This window comes from Manis pentadactyla, chromosome 6 (assembly GCF_030020395.1).
Source record: "Manis pentadactyla isolate mManPen7 chromosome 6, mManPen7.hap1, whole genome shotgun sequence".
NCBI classification, from domain to species: domain Eukaryota; kingdom Metazoa; phylum Chordata; class Mammalia; order Pholidota; family Manidae; genus Manis; species Manis pentadactyla.
Genome location: NC_080024.1, coordinates 56,808,352 through 56,834,060, shown reverse-complemented (window position 1 = coordinate 56,834,060; position 25,709 = coordinate 56,808,352). Strand labels below are relative to the sequence as shown.

Below are 25,709 nucleotides of genomic sequence, written 5' to 3'. Positions count from 1 at the left end.
AGGATCTGCCAACTTTCTGCTTAGCCAAAAAGGGAAACATTAGCTATAAAAATATTTTAAAGCCTATGGTTGCTCTAGTTCCCAGTCTTTTCATATGAAAACCAAAGGTGAAAGTCTTTTTTTAAAATCATCTGCAGAGCGGATAGACCTGTTTCTCTGGAAAGGCTTAATTCTAGAAACATACTTCCCAGCTAAAGGGTAAAGATTCAGATGTAGGTTTATCAGTTGATGACCACACTACAATTGCGGTGCACTCATTCCTTGGAGAAGAAAGGGGTGCTCAGGCTTAGAACATTCAGTGCTCAGCTTAAACCATGTTAGTAGGAAACAGGTCCAAGAAGAAACTAGGAATTCAAGTGCTGTACACATTTATGCAAATGTCGGGGGACTCTGTTGGAAAGACATATTATTCCTAGACTGCAATGCCTGCCCCCTGGCAAAGTTAATGGTGTTAATTTGTAAAGGTTCATTCAAGAAATGTTTGTGATTAATGTTTGCTTATTTGCATAACACTATTGTGTAAATAAAGCTGTAGTCTTTTGCTTTCCAACAGTGGGTTCTACTGAGGTGATAAAAGCTGGACAAAGGGGCTATGGGACACTTCAATGAGGTCACATTGAATTTTAATGCATGAATCCTGGTACATTTTATACGGATAATGGAGAACTGCAGCGTACAATCTGTTTAGTGTGAAAATCTGCCTTCCAGATTTTTCAATAAACATATTTTCTACACTGAAGAGTGAAGCCAATTCAGTCTCAGGCTAATTTAGAAATGCTATTAAAGAAAATAAGGATGAGTATCTTCTTAATTCTTACATTAAAATGTAAATAGGGTAATTATAAAATAATAAACTCTCCCCCAAATAAAAAATGCTCAGTTTCAGAGCTCAGTTATGCAGACTGGAGCACCATTACTAAACACTGAGAACATGTATATGTCACACTTGTGAATTTGCCATCCAGATTTTGTGGCTTTACTGCCCAGAGTCTTAAGTATGACTCAGAAATTTAATTTCTTTCTGCATTACCAGCAGAGCTTTTGAGTGGTGACAGGGAAGCTGTGGTCACATGCATGTGTCCACATACCTATTAGTAAATACAAAGAAAATTACTGACATTGAATGAACCTACTCGCAGAGCATTTCTGTGGTAGAGAAAGAAGATTGGTGCACCTCCCTAAACCCAATCCTTGATACAAATAAAAAACAAAACTCATCGTTATTCTTTCTGGGTCTTAGGTTCCACCTGTAAGATGGAGATGTTTATACCCTGTCTTAAGAAATGCCATGGAAATGACAGAGCTGCAATGGCCCTCCCAAAGATCATACGGTCCATTTTAGGTTATATTATAGAAGAGGACACTGAGGTCCATGGCGGTAAAGTGATTTATCAGCTTCAGAATTAGGGCTTAAATCATGTTCAAGGACTCTTAATCCAGTGTTCTATATTGCGTGGCATCTCTATGTATGGCATAATGAAAACACAGAGCAGAAGACCTGGAACATGTTCTGAGGGGATTTGAAAAGACTAATCCTTAGATGCCTTCATTCATACTGCTTGCTAGTAAAAGTTGCTGCTCATATCTGGAGCCTAGTAGGACAGTGCCTGTCATAAAATAGGAGCACAATAAATGCTGAGAAAATGAGTCAAGTCATTATGTGAGGCAACATAATAGGAAGAGCTGTGGATTTAGAGACAAGGGAGCAGGATTTACGTCCTAGCTCTATCATTTATTGACAGGAAACCCCACAGCGTCCGTCTCTGAGGACGGGCTGGCTGGACTGTGGGGCGCTCACACACAGATACCGTGTTGGTTTCCCATTGCTGTTGCAGCGGATTCCCTCACATCTATCATCATACAGTTCTGCAGGCCAGAAGTCTGACTTGGATTCCACGAGGCTAAAGCAAAGGTGTGGACAGGACTGTGTTCTCTTTTGGAGGCTGGAGGGAAAATCAGGGAAATTGCCCACATTCTCAGGCTCATGGCTCTTTCTCTCAACTTTCAAAGCCAACAATAGCCAGGTGAGCTTTTCTCACATCACATCTCTCCTACCTTCTCTTTTGCCTCCCTTTTCTACTTGTAAGGACCCTTGGGCCTGCAGGATAATCCAGGCTAATCTATTTTAAACTCATCTGATTAGCACCCTTAATTCCATTTACTACCTTAATTCCCCTCTGCCATATAAGGTAACATAGTAAAAGTTTCCAGAGATAAGGATGTGGACATCTTTGCCTACCACATCTGTAAAGAAACAGTGAGGTAAGAAAACAGGGTGGGGGGGATGGGCAAAACAGGTGAAGGGGATAAAGAGGTGCAAACTTCTAATTGTAAAATTAAGTAGTTACTGGGATGAAAGTACAACACAGGGAATATAGCTGATAATATTGTAATAACTTTGTATGGTGACAGATGGTAACTACACTTATCATAGTGAGCATCTCATAATGTGTATAAATGTTGAACCACTATGTTATATACCTGAAACAATATAATATTGTGTATCAACTACAATTAAAAAAAAAATAACCAAAAAGCAAACAAGCAAACAAAATAAAAAAACTGAACAACACAAAAACCTGTGAGGTAGCTCTCTATGTTCTCATAGGGAAAATTCTCCAAGATATATTGTTATGTAAAAAAATGCAAGGTAAAGAAAAGTTAAATAGCATGTATTTATGTAGGTAAGGGAGGAAATAAGAATATATATGTTCATACTTGGCTATATGTGCATAAATTAACCTGGAAAGGTATGTGAGAAATATTAAAGTGGTTACAAATAGACCCTGGAGGGTGAGAGGATATGTAATGCAATGGGACAAGGTTTTTCAATGTATTTTTTTAAAACTATTTTGCTTTTGAACCATGTAAATATATATTGTTATTATTATTTTTTTAATTCAAAGGATTCATAGTTGCCTCAAAGCTGTATTATTCACCCGATCGTCAAAACCTTTTGTTTGGAGAAGCCCATCTATCACCAACCTTGGTACTTTTCTCTTCCTGAATGAACTCTTCTAAGGGGCAGATCCTCAGTGGCTTTGTATCAAGCAGTCCTCTAATGTAACATTCACAGACGTCATGAAAGTCTTCATCTTTTGCAAGATTTTTGCTATTTCACTTTGCAATCTATTTGCATTATTATGTTTTCAACATCTGGCATTGCTGCAGTGGGAATCCTAGAACTAACTATGGAACATGTCTTCAGAAAGCCATTCATTTTGTAAGTGGTCAGTTAAGTAGTGAGCATTTTCATTTTATATTCAGTGTTGCAAAGCCTATATGACTGTAGCAGTTTGGAAAATAGCTGTATAAAACTCTTAAATATACTTGGATTTCAGAATTTATTATTCTATCTTTTCTTTCAGAAGTCCTTTAATTATTATACCTTAAATCTACAAGTAATATTGTAGTTTGAAATATTTAGTAGTTAAATGTCTTTATCACTAATGTTCTATTTACAAAATATTTCCTGGCTCCTATCAGATTTGATTTTTTTCTAGTCAGGTTTCCTGAGGTATACTTTACATATAGCAAAATTCCTTTTTAGGTATTGAGTTCTGTGAGTTTTGGAAAACAGAAACAGTTGTGTAACCAATACAACCATGAAGATATAGAATATTTTTATCACCTGAAAAAGTTCCCTCATGCCCTTTTTAGTCAGTTCCCTAACCCCACCCTTAGTCCCTGATAACTACGGATCTTATTTCTGTCCTCACAGTTTTGTCTTCCGCTTATAGAAGTGCTGTCATACAGTATGGAGTCTTTGTGTCCATCTTCTTTCATTTCACATTCTTTGAGATTCACACATATTATCAGCTCTATCAGTACATCATTTCTTTTATTACTGTTTTCCACTGTATGGCTATACCACAGTTCATTTATCCATTCACCAGCTGACAGACATTTGGGTCAATTCAGTTTGGGGCAATTATGAATAAAGCTACTATCAATGACACATATATATGAACATATGTTTTCATTTCTTTTGGACAAATACCTAGAAGTGGGATTGCTTGACTGCATGGGCAATACATCAGTAACTTTATAAAATGTACCTGCACCATTTTGTATTTCCACCAACAATGAATGAGAGTTCTAGTGGCTCCTCATCCTTGCCACTTGACATTACACTTTAATTTTCTTCATTTTAATAGGTGGTGTGGTACCTGATTGTGGTTTGCATTTCCTCAAATGGCTGATGGTGTTGACCATTGTTTTACACGTTTGTCACTCATATTTCTTCTTTGGCAAAGTGTTTGCTCAAATCTTTTGCCCATTTATTATTTATTATTGACTTGCAAGTTATTTAAATATTTTGTATACAAGTAGTTTTACAAACATATTCTCCCAGTATGTAGCTTCTTTTTTCATTTCTTAATAATGTAACAGTGTTATTTGAAGAGTAGAAATTATTAATTTTGATGAAGTCCAATATAGTAATATTTTTATAGCTCATACTTTTTGTTTCCTCTGAAATTTTTGCCTAACTCAAGGTCACATAAATTTCTTCCTATGTTTTCTTCTAGAAGTTTTATAGTTTTAAGTTTATATATATATATATCCATAAAATATATATATATGTGTATATATATATATATAAATAAAATGCATATATATATATATGATTCATTTGCATTAATTTTTGTATTTTGTGTGAGGCAGCAGTCAAGATTCTTTTTAATTTGCATGTGGATATCCAATTGCACTATCGTTACCAAGATTAGCCTTTCTCCATTGAATAGTCTCTACAACTCTGTTGAAGATCAACTGGCCAAATAGGTGTGGGTCTATTTCTGGACTCTATTCTAATCCATAATCAATGGGTCTACTATCCTCTCACCAATATTACAGTCCTGATTACTGTGGTTTTATAGTAAGCATTGAAATTAAGAAGTGTAAATCTTCAAAATCTGCTCTTTCTTAAAAATATTTTGGGTATTCTAGGGCTTTTCTTTTCGATGCACATTTAAGAAATAGCTCAGCATTTTCTACAAAAAACCTTCTGGGATGTTGATCAAGATAGTGCTTGGTCTATTGATCAATCTGGGGAGAACTGACATATTAGTAATAGCAAGACTTTTAAAGAATTGATACTGTATATTTCTCAGTTTATTAAGGAACATTTGAAGTCTTGAATAAGGAGTTGAGAAAGATTTTAAGAGGTGCCAAAATAATTCATTGGGCTTTTGATTGAAATTACATGAAATATATTTTTATAAGTCATGATAAACAAATCCTCTCTTCTCCAAGCACTATGATTTTTATTATGTTTCTATGTAGGATTATGAAAATATCATTTAATGGTGTGTGCAAACAAGATTATTTATTATTTCCAAAAAACATGAAGCTTTAACATGTTCTCTGGAAAATGGCTTCCGGGGTGGAGTATCTCAGGAAATACCATGTATAATATACAGCCTACAGATTCAGATTTGTACTGGTCATTGCCTTTATTTGGTAATTGAATACAACAAACATTCTAACATTATTTATTTTAATTTAATGTTATTTCTATGGTTTCAAATCTACATTCATAAAAGATTGATTTATGTTTTCTTGTTATCATATTTTTTTAGCAGAATGGTTATACTGGCCAGCTAAAGTAACTTAAAAAGCTTACCTTGTATTTCCACATTCTGGGAAGATATAAATTGTATAATAAATTATTCTCTCAGGTATTTAATACATGTTGACACAGACACATGAAACATACTTGTCATCAAGAGTAATAACAATGGTTTTCTTCATATTTGTTGAATTTTAATTGCTTCATATTTTCATTACATTGGGAACTTTAAAAAATTATTTTCTGCTATTCAAGTATTTTTGAAAAGTAAATACAATTGGTGGGGTTAGGTGTGAAATGGTATAGGTGAGACTGATTATTTGGGGAAATCCTTAATTTTCGATATTAGCCACTCTGTTGTTCAAGTTTGTACTGTTGAATCCAAATCCCTTGAAAATCTGGCACACTGAAATACGGGGCCCACAGACTGGAGAGGCTGTAAGAAGGTATGTAAATATGAAGAGGTGCACAACTCAGGACAATCAGACTTTCGGCTGGACAGACTACAGAGAGCAATGAAAAGGTGATACTCACATCTGAGTTAAAGCGAAGCTGACAGACATTACAAGAAATAACTTGTTTCTTCTTTGGGGGAATGGACACTCCAAATGTGTGGTTAATGACAGCTTTTTGCACAGGATCCATCTGAAGAGCAAATGATAAAATAGTCAATTTATAACTTCAAAGGATAGACAACAGTGTGAGCAAGTAAAAGTAGCTGTATTATTTCTTAAGATTTTAAGTACCCAAACAAGAATAACAAAGAATCTCATTCAACAGTAATGTACCTGCTTCCAGGAATTAATAACAAAAACAAAACAAAACTGGTTTGAAATCATAACAAATACATAAAAATCACAGGAGACTCACAACACCCTGAAAATCTTCTCTCTATAAAAAGGGACCTTGAAAACCTTAAAAGAATCATAAAACAAAAACACTTCACATCCAAAGGTTGGGATTAAGGTTTACTTATGAATGTTTTCCCTAGATGAGGTAATAATTTAAGATAATCAGATATTACCTTAATGACAGTTATTACGCATATGTTTAAGTTTCTTAATTTTTAATTTATGGCAGAGTCACACATGACATACCCATATCAGAGCACAGAAAATGTTGATCTTTATTTTACAATAATTCATCACTTTTCATGTATTATAGATTGAAATTCATTCTACTGGAAATGCATGTCACAATTATATACTCCAATGCCCATAACAGATGGGCTAATACACATTTGTTTAAATATTGATCAAGTCAAGTTTTGACTTATAACCTGTGACTTTCCTTTCTTTGGTTTGTATGTACCACACATATTTAGAGGAATATATAGTGATGAAAGTACTCTACTGCAGAAAAAGTATCGCACAAAGCCATACAATACTTTGAAAAAGAACACTATTTACAGAGTTCATAAAAAGAGAGACACAGCAGTAATTCTCTTGTGTATTCCAGATAATAATCTCCAGCATTAACATCAGACAACTGGCAGTTCAAAAAACAATGTGGACAATGAACAAAGCATTACTTGTAAACAGATGTAACGTGAACAAGGACAGATCCATTAACATTATCATCCAGGAAATCTCCTGATGGTAGAGCTTCAGATGGAGGAGCGATGATATTTGGCAGAGAGCAGAAATGAATACTATATCTGGTCGGAAATATAAATCCACAAAGTGCAAAATCAGCAATTAGAAGAACTTAAATACATTAGAAAGGAGGGTGGATTATAGATGATTGAATAAAGTAGCCTGTTTTTTGCTACAAGTTTAAGAGAGATGTATTCCTACTACAAAGAACAATTATTGTGTTCAGGACACTTAAAAAATTTGAAGCAGGGAGTTATCTGGAGTGATAGAACTATTCTATATCCTGACTATAGTGGTGGTTACACAGATTTATGCATGTGTTAAAATTTATAGAACTAAATACACTCCCCAAAAGTCAATTTTATGTATGATTATTTAAAAACTAAAAAAGATAAAAATTATTGAGTATTAAATTTAACTACTAAACATAAAATAGGATTACTGGAAAATCTGGAAATGTGTTTTGTTCAAGGTCATAAATGATTGTAGCGAATTTTATTTAATGACAAGTAAAAAAAAAAAAACCTTCCATGAGCAAAGAAAATCTCAAAATATCACAAAATAAAACCTTAGCTCACTTTCTCAGTTTACTCACAAGTGCATACATTTAGATCTCATTCATCCATTTGCAAAACACAAAACTATACTTTCTGATCGATACTAGAGATGCCGAATCAGTTTGGACAGGCTTAAAAATAAAATAGCCTAACTAAATTGGCAGGATGAAAAAACTACACTGTTTTGCAAAGTTAAAAAATAAGAGCATTTTCTTGAGATATTTTCTGTGCTTAGGCTTTGAAATACTTTACATCTGGTGATGTGTGAACTACATGGTATAAAACTATATGAATATTTTCCAAACACCAGTTTTATGCATGCCACTTTCATTATTTTGGACATATCCACATACAACTGTGTATTATTATTTACTTATTTTTTCTTTAAATCAAATTAAAATCAACTACTAAAACACATTGCAGTAATATTCATGAAATCAGTTTTAATATACATTCTTTGCTATTACTCATTTAAAATATATTGAAAATTGATATTAAAAATTAAAATTTCCATAATCTAAAATGCACATATCCTAGATGGTCCTACACCACATTACAGAAACAAAGGATACATCTACAAAAATCTAGTTTCAAGTTTTTAGTAAACCAAAATATTTGCTGATAGTGCCAATACAACCCTTAGATATAAACATTCTGCTTAAACTTTAGAAATTGTTATCTGCTTACGTAATTTTTTCAAATAACTCCTAACAGTTTATTCTACTCAAATCTCACACTTGTACCACATCAGCCTGAAAATATCCGCTTCGTTCCCAAGGCTGAGAGCCATTGGTCCTATAAGGTGAATTGTGACTGAAATATTCCAAATACAAAGGCAGGCGAGTTCCCAGCCATCTGCCCTCTGAAAAGAAAACTAAGGAGGTTCCTTCAAGAAACTCACCAGAATTGGCTTTTTTACTTTACATACATAATCCTACTCATCCTCATAAAATCAATTAAATAAACACAGTCCCCTTACCCCATTCCTTTTACCCTGTCATTAACTCTTGCTGCCTTTCTATTCTTTGAACACTTAACAACTAATCATATTAAAATATTTATTCCCCATGTTTCTCACTTGGAACAGATTTTCTCTGTTTTCCATTTCATTTTCTCTTTTCATATAGGTATTTCAGAAAAGGTCCACTTTTCTTTCCTATCTAAGTCTCTTTTATTTTCCTTTGCAGTTTATCATGGAATTCTATAACTGTATTTCTTATTCAAATGTCATTTTAGAAACATAATTGGGTCAAAAGAAGACTTTAAATGGTTTAAAAAAGAAATGTTGTACTTGCAAATTCAGCTGATACCTTGAAACAGACACTGTCTAGCTAATGTTTTGAATATTTGCCATCTGACACAATGACTGCAAATACCTAAGTCACTTCAATGGAATCCGGGTTTGGCAATAATAGAGAAAATCTTTGCAGATCTCTCTTTTTTAAAAGTACAAAGAGATAAAATGCTGAATGTTTTTCTTAGCATTCCTACAATACTCTAAAAATTAGAAGAAAAAAGTAACTCTGATGTTCACTTATACTAACTTACATTTTTTTCCTCCATTAATGCAATGTCAGTTCTCTGTAATCATAATGAGATATGTATAACTAAATCAATGGTAATTCTTTTATTCAATCATCAATTTTCAGATGAATAAAACATTCAAGATGAATAAAAACATTATTATAAATCCTAAAATGTGGTAAGTGTAACTGATTCATTTTAGTATAGTCAAAAGTATATATCCATGTCATAATAATTTCATATATAGACTACTCGGGCAAATTATTGGAGGTTTTGCAATTATACAACAAATTTGCTCTTTTTAAAAAATTATTTTATTTTTTTATTAAGTTACTATTGATATACACTCTTATGAAGGTTTCACATGAAAAAACAATGTGGTTACTACACTCACCCATGTTATTGTGTCCCCCCTATACCCCATTACAGTCACTGTCCTTCAGTATAGTATGATGCCACAGAGTCATTATTTGCCTTTTCTGTGCTACACTGTCTTCTCCATGATCCCCCCCACACCATGTGTGCCAATCATAATACCCCTGAATCCCCATCCCCTCCTGTGCCACCCCTCCCCTTTGGTAACTGCTATTCCCTTCTTGGAGTCCATGAGTCTGTTGCTGTTTTGTTCCTTCAGTTTTGCTTCATTGTTATACTCCACAAATGAGGGAAATCATTTGGTACTTGTCTTTCTCCACCTGGCTTATTTCACTGAGCATAATATCCTCCAACTCCATCCATGTTGTTGCAAATTGTAGGATTTGTTTCTTTCTTATGGCTGAATAATATTCCATTGTGTATATGTACCACATCTTCTTTATCCATTCATGTACTGATGGACACTTAGGTGGCTTCCATATCTTAGCTATTGTAAACAGTGCTGCAATAAACATAGGGGTGCATATGTCTTTTTGAATCTGAGAAATTATATTCTTTGGGTAAATTCCTAGGAATGGAATTCCTGGGTCAAATGGTATTTCTATTTTTAGGTTTTTGAGTAACCTCCATATTGCTTTCCACAATGGTTGAACCAGCTTACATTCCCACCAGCAATGTAGGAGGGTTCCCCTTTCTCCACATCCTTGCGAGCATTTGTTGTTCTTAGTCTTTTTGATACTGGCCATCCTAACCAATGTGAGGTGATATCTCATTGTGGTTTTTATTTGCACTTCCCTGATAATTAGTGATGTGTATCTTTTCATGTGCCTGTTAGCCACCTGAATTTCTTCTTGGAATGAATTGTCTGTTCATATCTTCCGCCCAATTTTTAATTGGGTTATTTGCTTTTTGGGTGTTGAGGCGTGTGAGTTCTTTATATATTTTGGATGCTAACACCTTGTCGAATATGTTGTTTACAAATATAGTCTCCCATACTGTAGGATGTCTTTTTTGTTCTGTTGATGGTGTCCTTTGCTGTACAGAAGTTTTTAGTTTGATGAAGTTCCATGTGTTCATTTTTGTTTTTATTTCTCTTGCTCAAGGAGATGCATTCAGAAAAAAGTTGCTCATGTTTATATTCAGGAGATTTTTGCCTATGTTATCTTCTAAGAGTTTTATGGTTTCATGACTTACATTCAGGTCTTTGATCCATTTCGAGTTTACTTTTGTGTATGGGGATAGACAATAATCCTGTTTCATTCTCTTGCATGTCACTGTCCAGTTTTGCCAACACCAGTTGCTGAAGAGGCTGTTGTTTCCCCATTGTATATCCATGGCTCCTTTATCATATATTAATTGACCTTTTTTCCTTTGGGTTTAAATCTGGGCTCTCTAGTCTGTTCCATTGGTCTATGGGTCTGTTCTTGTGCCAGTACCAAATTGTCTTGATAACAAATTTACTTTTAAAGATTCAACTGGCATTTCTCATAGACATTTGCTAAAAATGAACAAGTGTTTTCAAACATCTTTATGAAAATGTTTATTTCACTTTTAAATCAACAAATGGCTTGTTAAACGCTTATATTAAATTAACTCATGGTCATTCACAATTGCACAAGAAAGCTGTCTGTGGATTGAGAAAATTGTGATTTATCAGTAAATAATGCTAAAGAAACTTTTTTTTTAAGGGAAAAAACAGCCACATAGCTCTAGCTACCAATATTCCTTACCTGGCAGAATTTATTGGTCCCAAATAAGCCTCTTCTTTTCTAAAAAAGTAAAAGTTAGAAGTAGTCATCTGGAATTTTGAGGCCAGCAAGCAAATTTACATGAATTTTAAAAAAATCCCATCTTCCTTACTCATCTCTGATTAAAGAGCTTGAAATGTGTACTAACTAAAAAGTAGCATGAGTTAATACTTGCCACTTTTTACAATGAAAATCATGTAGAAAAGAAAAATACAGCCTATTAGTGCAGTTAACTAGTAGGTAATGAAAATGAAAGATAGGATTGTGGTCATTACCCGGAATTGAGAAGATAGAGGCTATATATGGACATATTAAGTACTATATTATAGTACTTATAAAATGAACTAATGAAGCTGTCCTTATCACATCATCTATTATATTTTCAATATCAAAATAAGAATAAACAGGTAACTTTGGTGTATTCACCAATATTGTGGGACCACAAATCTATATGATTTTTGAAAAGTATTAGTTTCACTGAGTATACCAAAAAGTAATTTACATTTTGCACAGTGTAAGCAATCATATTAAACATGCAGTTGCAAATAAAACATAGCCACAGGGAAAAGAAACACAGCAACACTTCACTGAAGGCAGGATTAATGCTTTGGGAGGGGAGAGAGAGTCTACAGTACGGGCTGCATATCAGATCATTTGCTAGATGGAAATTTAGGCAAAGAAAATAGAATGACAAACTTTTCAAATACAGTGCAATAATTTTCAAGAGGCCTGAAATTTGAATTGTGTGCTTCTAAGAATCTTAAAGTGAGTTCACTTATCTAGTGGGGCTGAATAAATTGGGAGTAAACTGAGCATCCCCCAGTTAAAAATAAAAAAGACTGCTTAAGAATTAATACATGATTTTCTTCTATGTAATTGAATGGCTAGCTATCTGGACTCTTTTTAAAGATGGAGAAATTCATCTTAAACTTAGGCATTTTGTTCTAAAAAGCACTTGGTAGGCACTTATTCCGTAATATATGTAATAATGGTAGCTTTTCTACTAAACAGAAGTAGAAACCAGATTTAAGACTTTTACAGTTTAAAAATCAGTCATCCAACAAACATTTCTGGAGGTCTAATATGTTTCAGATGGTGTCCCAGAATAGATGCGGGAGGATGAGTCAAATACAAGAAAGGACACAATTGTAAAAGTGAAAAAGTGAAAAATAGTTTAAATTCTACTTAAACAAGGCTGGGAGAACAAGTGACCATTAAGCAAAATAATCAGGCATGAGAAGGCACATAATGTCTGTCTCTACTGCCCCACCACTACTATGGGCTTTCTCCTCCACCTTTTCTGATTTCCTCACACTTTAAGTATCCAGGATCCTCCCTTTAACAGTGACATCAATGTGTTATCCTCCCAGGGGTATTTGCCTTTAATTCCTTTTTCTGTGTAATGACAATAATAATCAGAGCAGCTTAGATTTACAGCAGAGCTCTTACCACGCGCGCCAGGAGCTGTACCAAGGGATTTTGTTGCCTAGTGTCTACCACCACATGAGGCAGCCACAATTATTATCCTGCTTTACAGACAAGGAATCTGAGGCTTTGAGAGGTTTAATAGCTTGTCACCCTTGAGTTCATATGTCTGAAGCCTGGATTCAAACTCAGGCAGGAGTCTCTCCCTACCCTGGTCCCTGCTATCAGACCACTGAGCAGAGATGATGGGTTGTGGTGTGGCACTGATGTCAGGTATAAGATCTGGGAAGGAAGGAGGAACATTCCTAGAACTTCTGCAGCCTGGAGGGCGGCTGCCTAGTCAACCTACACATAAGGCCCTACTTGATGCTTAAGGGCTTCCTAGAGGGGAGAGTCTGGGATTTTCTCTTTCTGATCATTTTATGCCCTTCTTCAAATAAGCCTGTTTCTTCTGGTGCAATGTCAGGAAAGCCACACATAAAAACTGGGGCTATCCTGTCCCCTTTCCCCATTGTAACTGTTGGGCTTGCCCACAGGAAAAAAAAGGTCTGGGAATAGAGATTACACATGCCAGGGGACAGTCATCATTTGCGCCTGTCCTTGATAGAGCACAAAGAGGACCTCAGCCACTAAACCCTTGCCATTTAGGGCTTTCTGGAAGTCTGGCAAAGCATCAAGTTTTTTAACTGTGATATTATCAAATTACAGTAGTACAAAAAGAATGACTATTTTTCATGCCAGCCTTTTCCAATGTCAGATTTATGGAAAAGAATGTGACAGTAGGATCTCATTAAAACTTCAAATATTCATGAAGTGACACATTTAAAAGTGATAGCTATGCCACTGAAGAGCAATATTTCTCTGAGCTTACTTCAGAAAAGGTTTTGCCTTTTATATTTAAATACTCTGACCACATGCCTTTATATTAGTGTTTAACTTTTTTTCAAATCCTTGAAAACTTAAATAGAAACTAACAGACACAACTATGACAAAGATGAATTTCTTTTCTCAAAGATCAGGAAATTCAAACAATTGCATATTGTTGGCAATGTTAGCTCAACCTCACAACTTTGTACTGTTTTGGGTTTCAATTCAGAAGTTTCTGTAAAAATAAACCACATGGAACACTACTCTGGGATTTCACGCTATCCTAAGAACTCTCTTTTTGCCTCTGGAATGCGTGAAGGCTGAGATTTGCCATACTGCCACTGCTTCTCCTGCCCAGAGCACCCTGGTGGGGGGTCTATCTGAATGCCATCACTGTGGTGGAAAGGAAGACAAATGGCATGTTACTCTCTCCACAGACTTTTGATTTCATCAAGAGTTAAATATCTGGAAAGGTGTTTCCCCCACCAATCCCTAGATCTTTGCTAAAACCACACATTGGCTGTGTCTTGCAAACAAAATCAGCTGTGATCCTTTTCGAATTGGATTCTGTTACTCCATCAGAACCTCAACCAATCATTCAGAACTAGTCTAAAGGCTAAAGTAACACAACACACACTTAAGAATAAAAGAGGCCACATTAGATCTAAGTCTCAGGCCCAATGAAGCTATGGTGATGGTGATGATGATTACAGCTGTTTTACCAAAATGTTGTAGGTTCTTAAATATTTTGATGCTGGTTGACAATTATCGGTATGTGACTGCTGTGGAAATTAAGTAGAATCCCAGGATCCCCTTTCTAGAGCTTCCCTAACAGTGGTTAATATTCCCTGAGGAGAATGTAAGTGGAGTCGGCTCAGAGATTTGAAGCAGCCAGTCAGAGTGGAGCACAGATGAGAATTTCATTTCTCTCTCTTTGTTTAGAAATCTTGGTATCTTTCACTCAAATTTTGTATTCAAAAAGGATGACTACAAGAAGGAAAAGCTCTGGGATCCATTTGGAAAATCTATTTGGGAAGAAATCAATTTACTACAAGAAGGAAAAACTCTGTGATCCATTTTGAAAATCTGTTTTGGAAGAAAAACCAAACTGCATTTTCCATTAATGTTTTGGAGACATTCCATCTTGGTTTTATTTCTGGTAGAATTAAAAGAAAAAAAAACATGTACAGAATTGCTAAGAGGTTTGTGTTTCTACTGTAAAATAATGTCCTCTTACTAGATCACTCTGATAGTAAAAAAATGCAACTTTTTTAGAGGCTGAGTGTTTCAGATCAATTTACACAGTTCAGCTTTGGGAATTATTTGCCCCTTTCCAGCACACCATACGTTTTTTACAAGTATGTAATTTTCAATTTGTGAAATATTCTTTTTTCTCGAAAATTTATTCATTTAACAAAAATTTATTAAGTGGCGATCATGCACTACTTTAGGAGTTGGACATATTGTGGAGAACAAGCCTTCAAAAATATAACATTTAGTTGGGGAGACCTATATATCTAAAGTAATAAACAAGGTCTTTTCAGAGTGTTTTAAGTACCATGAGAAAAATAAGACAGGAGAATGGGAAGAAACAGTATTTTATAATGGATAATTGCTTAAAGTATTTTGATTGTCTTGATACAACTCTGATTCAAGTGCTTTTACATGTAAAGCCATATCAAATATGTAAAAATAAGGACATAATTGCATGTTTTAGGGGAGCCAATGCAGAATTCAGAATCATACAATGCTTACTGAATCATACAACAAAAATCATAGTTTTTACTGTAGAGGAAGGGCATGCTTGTCAGCTTTCAGTGTGGCCTGTGCAGTCTCTGCGTAGATTATCTTCTGCTACCAAGTGCTAAGACAACAGCCAGATCGCAGAGGCACTACCATTATCATCACCCCAGAGAGAAAGAGAGGAAAGCAATCTGCACTTGGGAAGTTCTCTAAGGATGAGCCTAACAAGGAGGTGCATCTCCTCTGGAAACCTTCCTAGTGGGTCTCTATACTGTGTGGCTGGCCTGCTACTTAGCAAACAGCAAAATGACCATGAGTTACTTCTTTTGTTTTTTGAATAAGTACATAGTCTAAGGCCTATCAGTTGTTTGTGAAGGTCTCAGTAGAGAACAATATTTTTCAACACTTTTAGAACTTGAAAGAGCTATCAAATGGTAAAAGCAAAAAAGCTAAAAGCAAATCAATGGGTGGTTTCACCATCTCCCAGTTTAACATTTCTGACAGATAAGTTTTAAATTGTTCTGAATAGAAGGAATAAATTTTAAGTTCTTTTTCAGACAGTAGTTATTTTGTTGATGGGAGAAACCACAAAATTAGACCTGTGTAACTGAGGGAAGCTGAATGTCTAACTCTGACAGCAGATCCTTGTATGTAACAAATATGGTCAGTACAAATGTAAAATGTTCCATTTTCCTGGCTGGCTCCACACACCTAGTGATTTTCCATGCTGCCCAGGATGAAGAGTGATGCAGCAAAGCTATACTTATGCTGCTGTGTAATTTAAGAAGCCACATCAAAGAGCATTTTGAAAAGTTTAGTTTAACAAATGAGACTTTTAACTTATATGTCTGCAGAGACATAATTGAAGGTACAGTCAGTCATACCTCATTGCATGGACACACACATACCTAGCAATGCTTTTTGAGTGTTGATCAAATAAGTAAAAATACTTGACGAATCAACTAAATAAATCCAAACATTAGATGAGTTAACTAAAGAAATTCAATTGCAAATGTACAAGTCAGGTTAGAAAATGCATTTTGAAAGGTCTCATTGGTTAATGTAATATATTAGGGAGCTCAGACCACCCTCAACCCCAACTGCAACTGCTCCTTTCAATGTAGGGAAAAAGCATTAAGGTAAAGAGCTGAATTATAACTCCTGAAGAAACTCAGTGGCTTTCTTTGTCTCCCTATTGAACAAGCAAATGCTTGGATGTGATCCAAGAAACCAAGAGAAAGACATGTTTCTCCATCAGGATGCAAAGAAAGTTCTTGAAAGGGTTTTTGTTTTATCTTCAAGATTTGATGTTCCCATAATTAAAATGCTTTTTGGCTAATAGATGCATACAGATTTGAAAAACCTATAGTATCTGTCAAAAACAAGCAACAAAAAATTCATATGAAAACTGTTTGATGCCCTTGTGAAGGAATTTGAGTAAAGTTACAAAATTTTTAAGGAAAATGAAAAGCTACCTGCATCTTTTAGAGAATTAATTAAAGCTTAGTTCTACTGTGAATTTTAACAGCACAGAAGAAGAAATGAAATGACACTTAAATATTAATACGTCTTGACTGTTAAAAAGTCAGTACCCTCAAAGTATTTGTACTTTGTACTTATCAGTGAGGCATATTCATATTTCAAAGAAAAAAACTGCCTAAAGTATACCTAGTTGACTAGAAACTATGCTATCCCAAAACAAAGACCACTAGAAGTAGTTAGAGTCCATGATTCAAAGACAGGAACCAGAACTGGATTCACCAAGAGAATCTATGATAAACAGGCCAGTTGTTCCCACTGTTATTTAGTATGTGTCTTCTCAGGATGAGGTAAAAAAAAAAAAAATCATTTCAGGACTATGAACTGAAGAATAGTTTTTCAGCAGATGTGCAAACTATTCAGTGAGATATAGATTCATTTGAGTGGAGGGCATGACAAGTGATTATTGCACAAGACACTGAAGAAGTCATTCATCCTGAAGTTTGGAAGGGCAGTCTAATATCTGAGATAGAAGATAGCCACTCAGTTCTTGGCCTTTCCTTCTGTTCTTTTAAAAATAGTGATTTGAAAACAATTTCCAGAACTTGTCCCCAAGTTTAATAAAATTCGCTGTCAAAAAATAAATCTGAGAAATATCTTTAAAAAAAAATAGAACTCTTTATACCTTAAGAAAAAGAGATGGCATACAAGTAATCAAAGATGACTTGCTAATACCTATGGGCACAGTTTTATAAATTACTGGTGTTAAGTCCCCAAATATAAGCAAATAAAGATATATTTGCCTGGGCTCTGGTAAACAGGCTAAAAATGTTATAAGAGCTTTCTAAGAGACGAGGGAAGTAATGAGCTTTCTTGATTTAAAAATCAATACACCTCCTGAGTCGCCAAATGCATTAACTGACAGCCTTTCAAAACCATTCTGTCAAAGCTAAGCTTGAAAGCTTGTTCAGTAACTAATCAGATAGATCCTGATGCTGAAGCAAAACAGGTCTGCGACACAAATTAAAAAGGTATGAAATAAAAAAAATAATTAGACAGGAAGAAGTGCAAAATCAGAAAGCTGGACCTGTTTGGATACATTTTTCATTCTGCAAAGCAAAGTGGAAACAAAGTATTTTTTCCCCAAATGGAGGACAATACATTTCTTATCCTGCTCTAAGAAGAAACCTGACAGGTGAGGAGTGGCAAGACTCGATGCACAGTAACAACCCTGAGGCGCACCAACCCTACTCTCCATACCACACTGTCATTATACAGTGGGAAAGTCAGAGGCCATCAACATTCTCTGGCTGCCTTTTAAATTTGTTTTAGTTTGAACTCCAGAACCTTCCCCCTACTTTATCCCAGAACAGAATCTTAACTGGGAATTTAATACAACAAAACTCGGAAAAACAGTGCTGATTAAAGCTACTAGGTCAGGCGCCAGGACCAACAGCCTGAGTTTAGTCCAGCTTCTTCAACTGAAATGAGAAAGGATCTAGAGAACTGTAATGATTTGTTTGAGCCTCCTCAGCTAGGACTAGAAGCCACATCGCCTGCTCCAGTTGCCAGATTTGCCAATAAAAATATAAGATGCCCAGTTAAAGTTGAATTTCAGATAAAAAACAAGGCAGTTTTGCAGTATAAATATGTGCCAAACACTGCATAGGGTATATCTTATACCAAAAACGATTTGCTATTAATCTGAAATTCAACTTTAACGGGGCATCCTGTATTTCATCTGTCCCCTCTTCCTGATTCCCATCCAAATTTGTCGTGGCGATCTCAGTATCGATTCTACTGGTCTCCCTTCTCTTGCAGGCTCACCTTGACAGACCTAACATTTTAGGACTTTAATTAGGACAGTGGTCCCTGAGTGGTTTTGGAGACAGGTGATATCGAAAATATTTTAGGTCACATATTCATCTTATTGCTTTTTTACATGGATGTATATGTGTATACATATTAAGTCTTCTCAGTAAAAAACATTTTTGGTTCAACTCTGCATTTATATTATACAAAATACACTATACTTGTTAAGTAAAATAAAGAGCTTTACTAATGCCTTAGTCTGCTCTCTACAGTGGTAATTGCTTTATCAAATAAGGCTCTGTTAATGGTACAGCTTGACATTTAGTATTTGTCCATTTGATTTATAATTATTTTTATGTGATTACAAGCAGGTGATAGTTCAAACCAAAAGTCATTTAAACTGAACTGTCTTCTTTTTCCTCTGAATTTGTAAGGACATGTAGTCACTTCAAGGTAAAACTATTTTATCTGCCAAATTTGTTTCAAATATGCAGAAAGCCCTTTTGGCCTCTATATGTTCTGAGTGAAGCAACATATAAATAAAAAAGAATACAGCAAATGAAATTATCACGTTAAAAATGTGTCCAGTTTGTTTCTATTTTGGCCATAGATACAGCATCAAGATTTCCAAATCAAGCAATGGATAAAAACCTACATAGACAAGACAGCAAGGTGTCATAATATGCAAAGTCCCTCAGTAATGTTCATGAAAAGTTTTAATATTACGAAGCAAAAAATCATTCACATTTATAGTCTGTCTAATCCAATGAAGATTTTCAGAAACATCTCTGAATTATTCTGTTGTCCATTCTGAAATTCGGCTTATCAGAATGCTTGACACTTGAAAGTCTTTACGACAGTTATTTGAAATTTTTATTCACCCTCTATCTCCCTCAACCTCTATCACTTTAACTAAAATCGAACAAATGCCTATATTTAACAACACAAGAAGCTGATAGGTTACTATATTTAAGAGATTTCATATAATTAGGAATGACCAAATTTCTGCCACACAACAGATATCCCAATAACAATTGTTGGCAGTTATCAAGCCACTGCAGTCCAACTGGCCTCCCGAAGCTGGGGTTAAAAGCTGGCCTCTGGAAATCAATCACGCTCTTGCCAGAGAAGAATATTTCAGGAATATGAAAGCTGAAATGGAGACTATAATCTTTTGTGATTACCCTCGAGGCTGAAGCAAACGCAAAAAGGAAAGTCTATGAATTGCTGATAATTTCCTGTGATGACTGATTCCCAGGAAATTCTGATATTATTCTTGCTCTGTTACAAAATGATGGTTTCCCAGAGGTGTAGCTTCAAAGAACTCCACATCTTGGGTCACAATGGTTTTTCACGAGCTACCTACCCATTAAAGGGGCCAGGCCTGCGAGGCAGCACTCTCCCCCTGAAGACAATGGAGGGTCTGATTGCATTAGGGGTGATGAGCTATGTGCTATCAGCTGTCTTTCTAGAAAGATCTCTTATAAAATAACTGATTTAAAATGTATCTGTTTTAAACTTCTCCTCCTTCTTCGCCCCAACCCCCGCCCCAAGTCTAAAAGATTGGTACATTTCTCTGCTGTTCCTAATAGCTATGAGGCTATGACTATCTTGGCTTGTATAATTTTTAAAGTTTTAGGCTAATATTTGTATCCTGAGAGAAAGTAGCTTTCATACATATGTGCATACCCTTAAGGTCTATATAATATTTTGGGATAGAATATAAAACTACTAATTTTCTAAGTAAGTGTCAAACTTACAATAGATGTCACTGCTCAGAGCACAGGCTAAGTAGGTCCTCATATGATTGGCAATTTAAATTCAGAAAAAAAAGGGGAAGTCAGGGTAAAGGTAGATCTGTAAATTTATTTTTAGAATAAATTTCCATTATAAATACAGGAAGGATAATTCAATATGGTGACATCTATGACTGAGTTTAAAATATCTTTAAAAATTGCCATTTTAACTAATGTCAGTTTAATTAATGAATAATGTGTGAATAAAAGTCCTATGTTTGGGAGTCAATAGTATTTAAAAAACGTAATAGAAAACGCTTATATCTTAGGAGTCAATGACAGCGTATCATAAGTACACAGCTTTCAGTTCACAATACCTTTATACCTACCCTCTAGTCTAAATATCATTGAAGGTAAACAGGGCAAAATGAAATCCAACCAAACCAGTTGTGGTTATTCCGAAGCTCCCTCTACACACCCTCTCCCCAACTCTGCTCCAAAGTCAGTTGCAGCCCCTCTGCAGTGCTCCCAGGCAGTCAGATGATTCTGATCTTTAAGAATGCCCTATTGTTACCTCATTTAGCAGCAAAAATTGAGCACCCACTTAGTACCAGGAACAACTACTTTAAACTGAGGGCAAACTTCTTAAACTCAAGAACCAGGTCTTAGTCATACGTATATCCTTAGTATCTACCATTATAATGATTGCTTTAATGCACAAAGGCAGCCCCAGTGATAAACATAACTTGGTTTACTTAGTAATTGGCTAGAAGATGAGATCAAGGGGCTAGAAATCTTAATAAAATTAATATTATTTATAAGAATAGAGTTTTGCAGTTTTCAGAGTCCTTTCATAAACATCTCATTTGTTATTCATGGGTATTTAAAATTATTAAAAATAGTATGGTGATATGTTGTAGTTATGACTTTTTCACTGACTCTTACTAAATTCCAGAAGCTTTCTAAACATTCAGTCATATCCTCAATTCTTCATACACATAAATAAACTCAAATTTCCATGATGTAGATATAGACTGGGAAGGTATTATCATCCCTACTTATAAAATGAGGAAAAGTAGAGCTAAGTGACTTTCTCAAGATAAAAGAAAGTGAGACCAGATATGGATCTTCTGACTCCTACTCCAGTGCTCTTTCCTTACGCAGTTAAGTAGGGTTGCTCTCCCCTCTTCTCTCCGCAGCTCCGGCTCCTACCTCCCTGGGTGGCATGAAGCAGAATCAAGGCCAGATAGGACAGTTAGAGTCTTACTTTGGAACAAGTCAAGCAGAGCTGCTTCTTTGAGATGACAGAGAATGCTCCAAGTGGCCTTTGGAAGGAGGACAGCTATAAGTGACAAATAAATGACTGACTAAATAAATGCCACCACCTCCTTTAGAAGGTAAGTACTTCAAAAGTTAAAGCTTAAGTATATACCAAGAGATAGTGGCTACTGGAAATCATTTTAGTATTTAATAGGTTTAGCTCCTTTGGGGAAATGGAAATCTTCTGGATTTGATTATAATATTGTGACAATGAGCCGTCTGACATATTATGGATGTTTGGGGGGTTTACATAAAGAAAACAAAGACATTAGACTCAGACACATGGTTTTAATGATTGGAGACTTCCTGTAGACTTCTAATTATTTATAAATCCTAAGCCTGTGAAAAAAGATCAGATATGTTTCTTACTAAACCACTCTGATCTTTACTTGGCTATAGAACTTGTTGACAATCAGGACACAGGTATGAGACTGACAAGACAAATCTATTTTCTAAATAGAATATACTGCAAAGGGAGTTTCCTTAACCTGACTTTAGGGGCCACAAAGATTTATTGGATACTTAAAAAAATATGTCCCACACAAATAACCTGTGAGAAATACACACATTTAAATTCAGGATATGGCAGAGCAGAAACCAGCTCTTGCTTGTCCTGTATTTAGCTTTTTTCTTTTTCAGTGTCAGAGTCGTCTACTGTAAGGAAATGAGAAGACTGGATTATATTCTCCAACCTTCTGGTCTGCAAAAAGGGTACAATGATGGCACATGTAGCCTATTTCATATGTGGGTGTGTTAAAAGAATTAATTTAGAATGTCTTTAAAATATGCTAAAGCCCTCTGATACTAGAATTACATGAAAATAAGGTATTGTTCATATAACAAGTTTTTTCATCTTATTTCAAGCATGAGAACATAAAAAGGAAGGTAAGAAAATCTAAATTGACAGCTAAATCTGTGAAAAACATACTTTTCCAAGATTCTTATCGAGCTCCACAAACACACTGAAACTTCACAGATTGCTAAATAGCATTCCAATTCATCTTTAGCACCCTCAACAGCAACTAAAAAAGTAAAGGGACTGGAATATTCCGAAACATGTTTTTCCCTCCCTCACACAGATTTGAGACCTAATTCTGAATACAGGAATCTAGAGGGAGGGAGGAAAAAAAAGAAGGTCTGTGTCATTGGATGGGTTCCCAAGTTTCTGATAAAAATTTTTCAGGGAACACCACCATCAATGAATGTTTATAGAGCAACCTATGTAGAAATATCCTTCTGGGCTGGAGGGAATGTTTTGTACAATAATATTTTGCTTTATATTTATTAAGCTTTCCTACTCTACCACAGGCACATAAAGGCTTGGTCAATGAGGGAAGCTAAGAATAAGGCTGCTGTTGGTTTCTTCTTCTTTTAATTAACCATAGATTTGTTAAGAATAAGATAAATTATTTTAAGAAGAGGGCTTGACATAGACACTTTTTCCAAGTTGACTCTGCTCTTGAAAAATGCTGACCTGGGACAGCGCCGAGACTGAAGACCTGTCTTGCCAGAAAATCTGATGTGCCCTCCAAGTACACATAATCCTTGAAACTCTAGCACTGAAGATGAGGCCCCAGAGTCGTGTGAGGTTAAGAGAAGGGTAATGAAAGGGACGCACAAGAGGACACACCATGACACGACTACCAATGCCTCTCTTCACAAGCTCCTGTGACCTCGTGTTCCCTTACCCCATACGGGCTCATCAAGGACTTAATCTGATATTTCTTGGCAGATTTAACCAAATGAGCAGGATGCTCTACTATGTTATGGTTAATGATACAAAAGGAGGAAGTAATTTCTATCAGACAGTGAGTAGCTTCTGTCTTATACACTGTGACCCCCTCCTTAGCATGCTGACTGGCACATGTAGATGTTCTGTAAGTGGTTGAGAATGAATGCCTTTTCCTAGATGCCCTGAATAAATAATTTAATTAGGGAGAGAGAACACATATGACCACACATTATATAAACATACATGTATACATATATACATGCCACATAAATAATATGTACATATTCTAAAGGGTTTCACGAGTGAGTAGAGAGAAAATTTAAACACAAAGATTTGAATATAAAGTCTTTTGTAGATAAATCTAGAGACTTCTGAATAACACAAGGGATATGAGTTACATTGAAAAACAACATATTTGTGATTTGAAGAGAAGAGGGAGACAACAGTGCAGATGGTCACTATGTAGTTTTTTCATGTTTACATAATTTTCCTGTCATATTTAATAGGAATGTAAAAATTTCTAGGCAGGAATCTATGCTTAATTATTTGTACAAAACATTAGTTTTCTACCACCTTTCAAAGGTTTCCTATAGTCAGTTTTTTCTAATGACTGGAGAATACTGCTGTTGACTTATCTAAGTCCAGCAATAGGCCACCACCCTACCCTTCTTCAAGTAACTTTGAGCAACCATGGAAAATTTCAACTTGGTATATTTTAATACTATACATTTCTTTAGAACATATAAAAGAATATGGCTCTTCAATATATTTTAAGCATATCACAAAAATAAAAATTCAGCCATATCCTCTATATTTAGCTGGCATAAATGTGTCATTACAAGTAGCTGGTCATAGTAGTGTCCTAGGAAATATGGAGTACATAATTTTTAATGACAGCAAAGCATTACTAGTTAAAAAAAGACTCAGATGGCAAAAATTCACATTTGGTTTTGCATTAGCAGAGGTATTTTATTTAAAGAAAAAAATTCCAATTACAAATATGTATCCAAATCTTTAAATAAGGACTTCATTAGATAGATAAAGATATTAAAGGCAGGTAAAAAAGTTGTGTTCTAGCTTACTTCAGGTTTCTTTGCAAAAACACCTTATGAAAAGCATGGCATGAAGTAATAGCAAAGTAACTGTGATTTTGATACCTGATTTCTTAATTTTGTGCCTCTTGATAAATATTTTATTATTCCTATTACAAGAAAGAATAAATATTTCACTGATTTTTTTCCAAACTGTGAATGACCCAGAATCTCAAAGAGTTTAGAATGATAAAATAACTGGCAAACATATAAATCATTTCACATCACAGTTTGTCATGGATGATTCAAAGAATCATATAGTGATTTGGGACTTTATTCTTTAGAAATAATCTTCATTCTGTTCCATGTATTTGTTCATGTGTCAGGAAAAAAAAATAATTTCAAGTTAGGCAGTAAAAGTAAGATTGTTTTTCACAAGAAAACGATTGTGGAGGTTTTTGCAGTAAAGCAGCAGTGACCTCCACGGCGCTCGGGCCTTCCGGGAGCAGCTGCGGCAGCATGGCAGGATTCCCAAGACAGGTGGGAGAGGGATGGGAAACACCTGACTGCGGGCAAGGAAACCGACAGGCGACTGTGGTCACAAAGGGGCTCTTGATTATAGCTTGAACTCTGGAGTCACACAAATACATATGTGCATGTACCCAATATGCACTTGTTAAAAGAGTTGTGACCTGCTTATCACATACAACATACAGGTTATACATGTGTCTTAGTCTGCTCCATAACAAAATGCCATATGGACATCTGAGGTAGGGTGCCACGTTCTGGGGAGAACTCTCTTCCTGGCTTGCAGATGGCTGCCTTCTCACTATGTGCTCAGATGGCGGAGAGAGGAAAAGCTCTTTGGGGTTTCTTCTATATGGGCAGTGATCCCATATGCAGGCCGAACTTTTACAACCTTGTCTAATGCTAATTACCTCTGAAAGGCACCATCTCTAAATATCATCATGTGGGTGTCAGGGCTTCATGGATTTGGGGAGGACACAGTCAGTCCATAACAGTGCAGATATGGAGGTGTCTTCTAAATGGACTTATGCTATCATATTAAGTTGATATTATTCATCGTGGTAAAGATGCATTTTATTTAAATTCTTAAGAAGGTTCTTGTAAAGAGGAATTAAACACCAAGTATTATCCCAATTGTTAAACACCAAGTATTAAATACTGAGTATATT

General features: G+C 35.3%; 1 protein-coding gene across 11 annotated transcripts in view; it reads right to left on the bottom strand.

The window, feature by feature from the left end:
- Positions 1 to 25,709, bottom strand: part of ZNF385B (zinc finger protein 385B) — a 427,842-nt gene that overhangs the window by 58,632 nt on the left and 343,501 nt on the right. For 7 of the 11 annotated variants that reach the window (XM_036879436.2, XM_057503828.1, XM_036879434.2 and 4 more), the window contains 2 exons: positions 11,351 to 11,389; positions 6,104 to 6,214 (listed from right to left, as the gene is read on the bottom strand). In XM_036879436.2, coding sequence (XP_036735331.1) covers positions 6,104 to 6,214; positions 11,351 to 11,389 — 150 coding nt within the window. Of the gene's footprint in view, positions 1 to 6,103; positions 6,215 to 7,100; positions 7,227 to 11,350; positions 11,390 to 25,709 lie in introns of all 11 variants that reach the window. The other 4 variants (XM_036879435.2, XM_057503830.1, XM_057503831.1 and 1 more) reach the window with 3 other exon arrangements.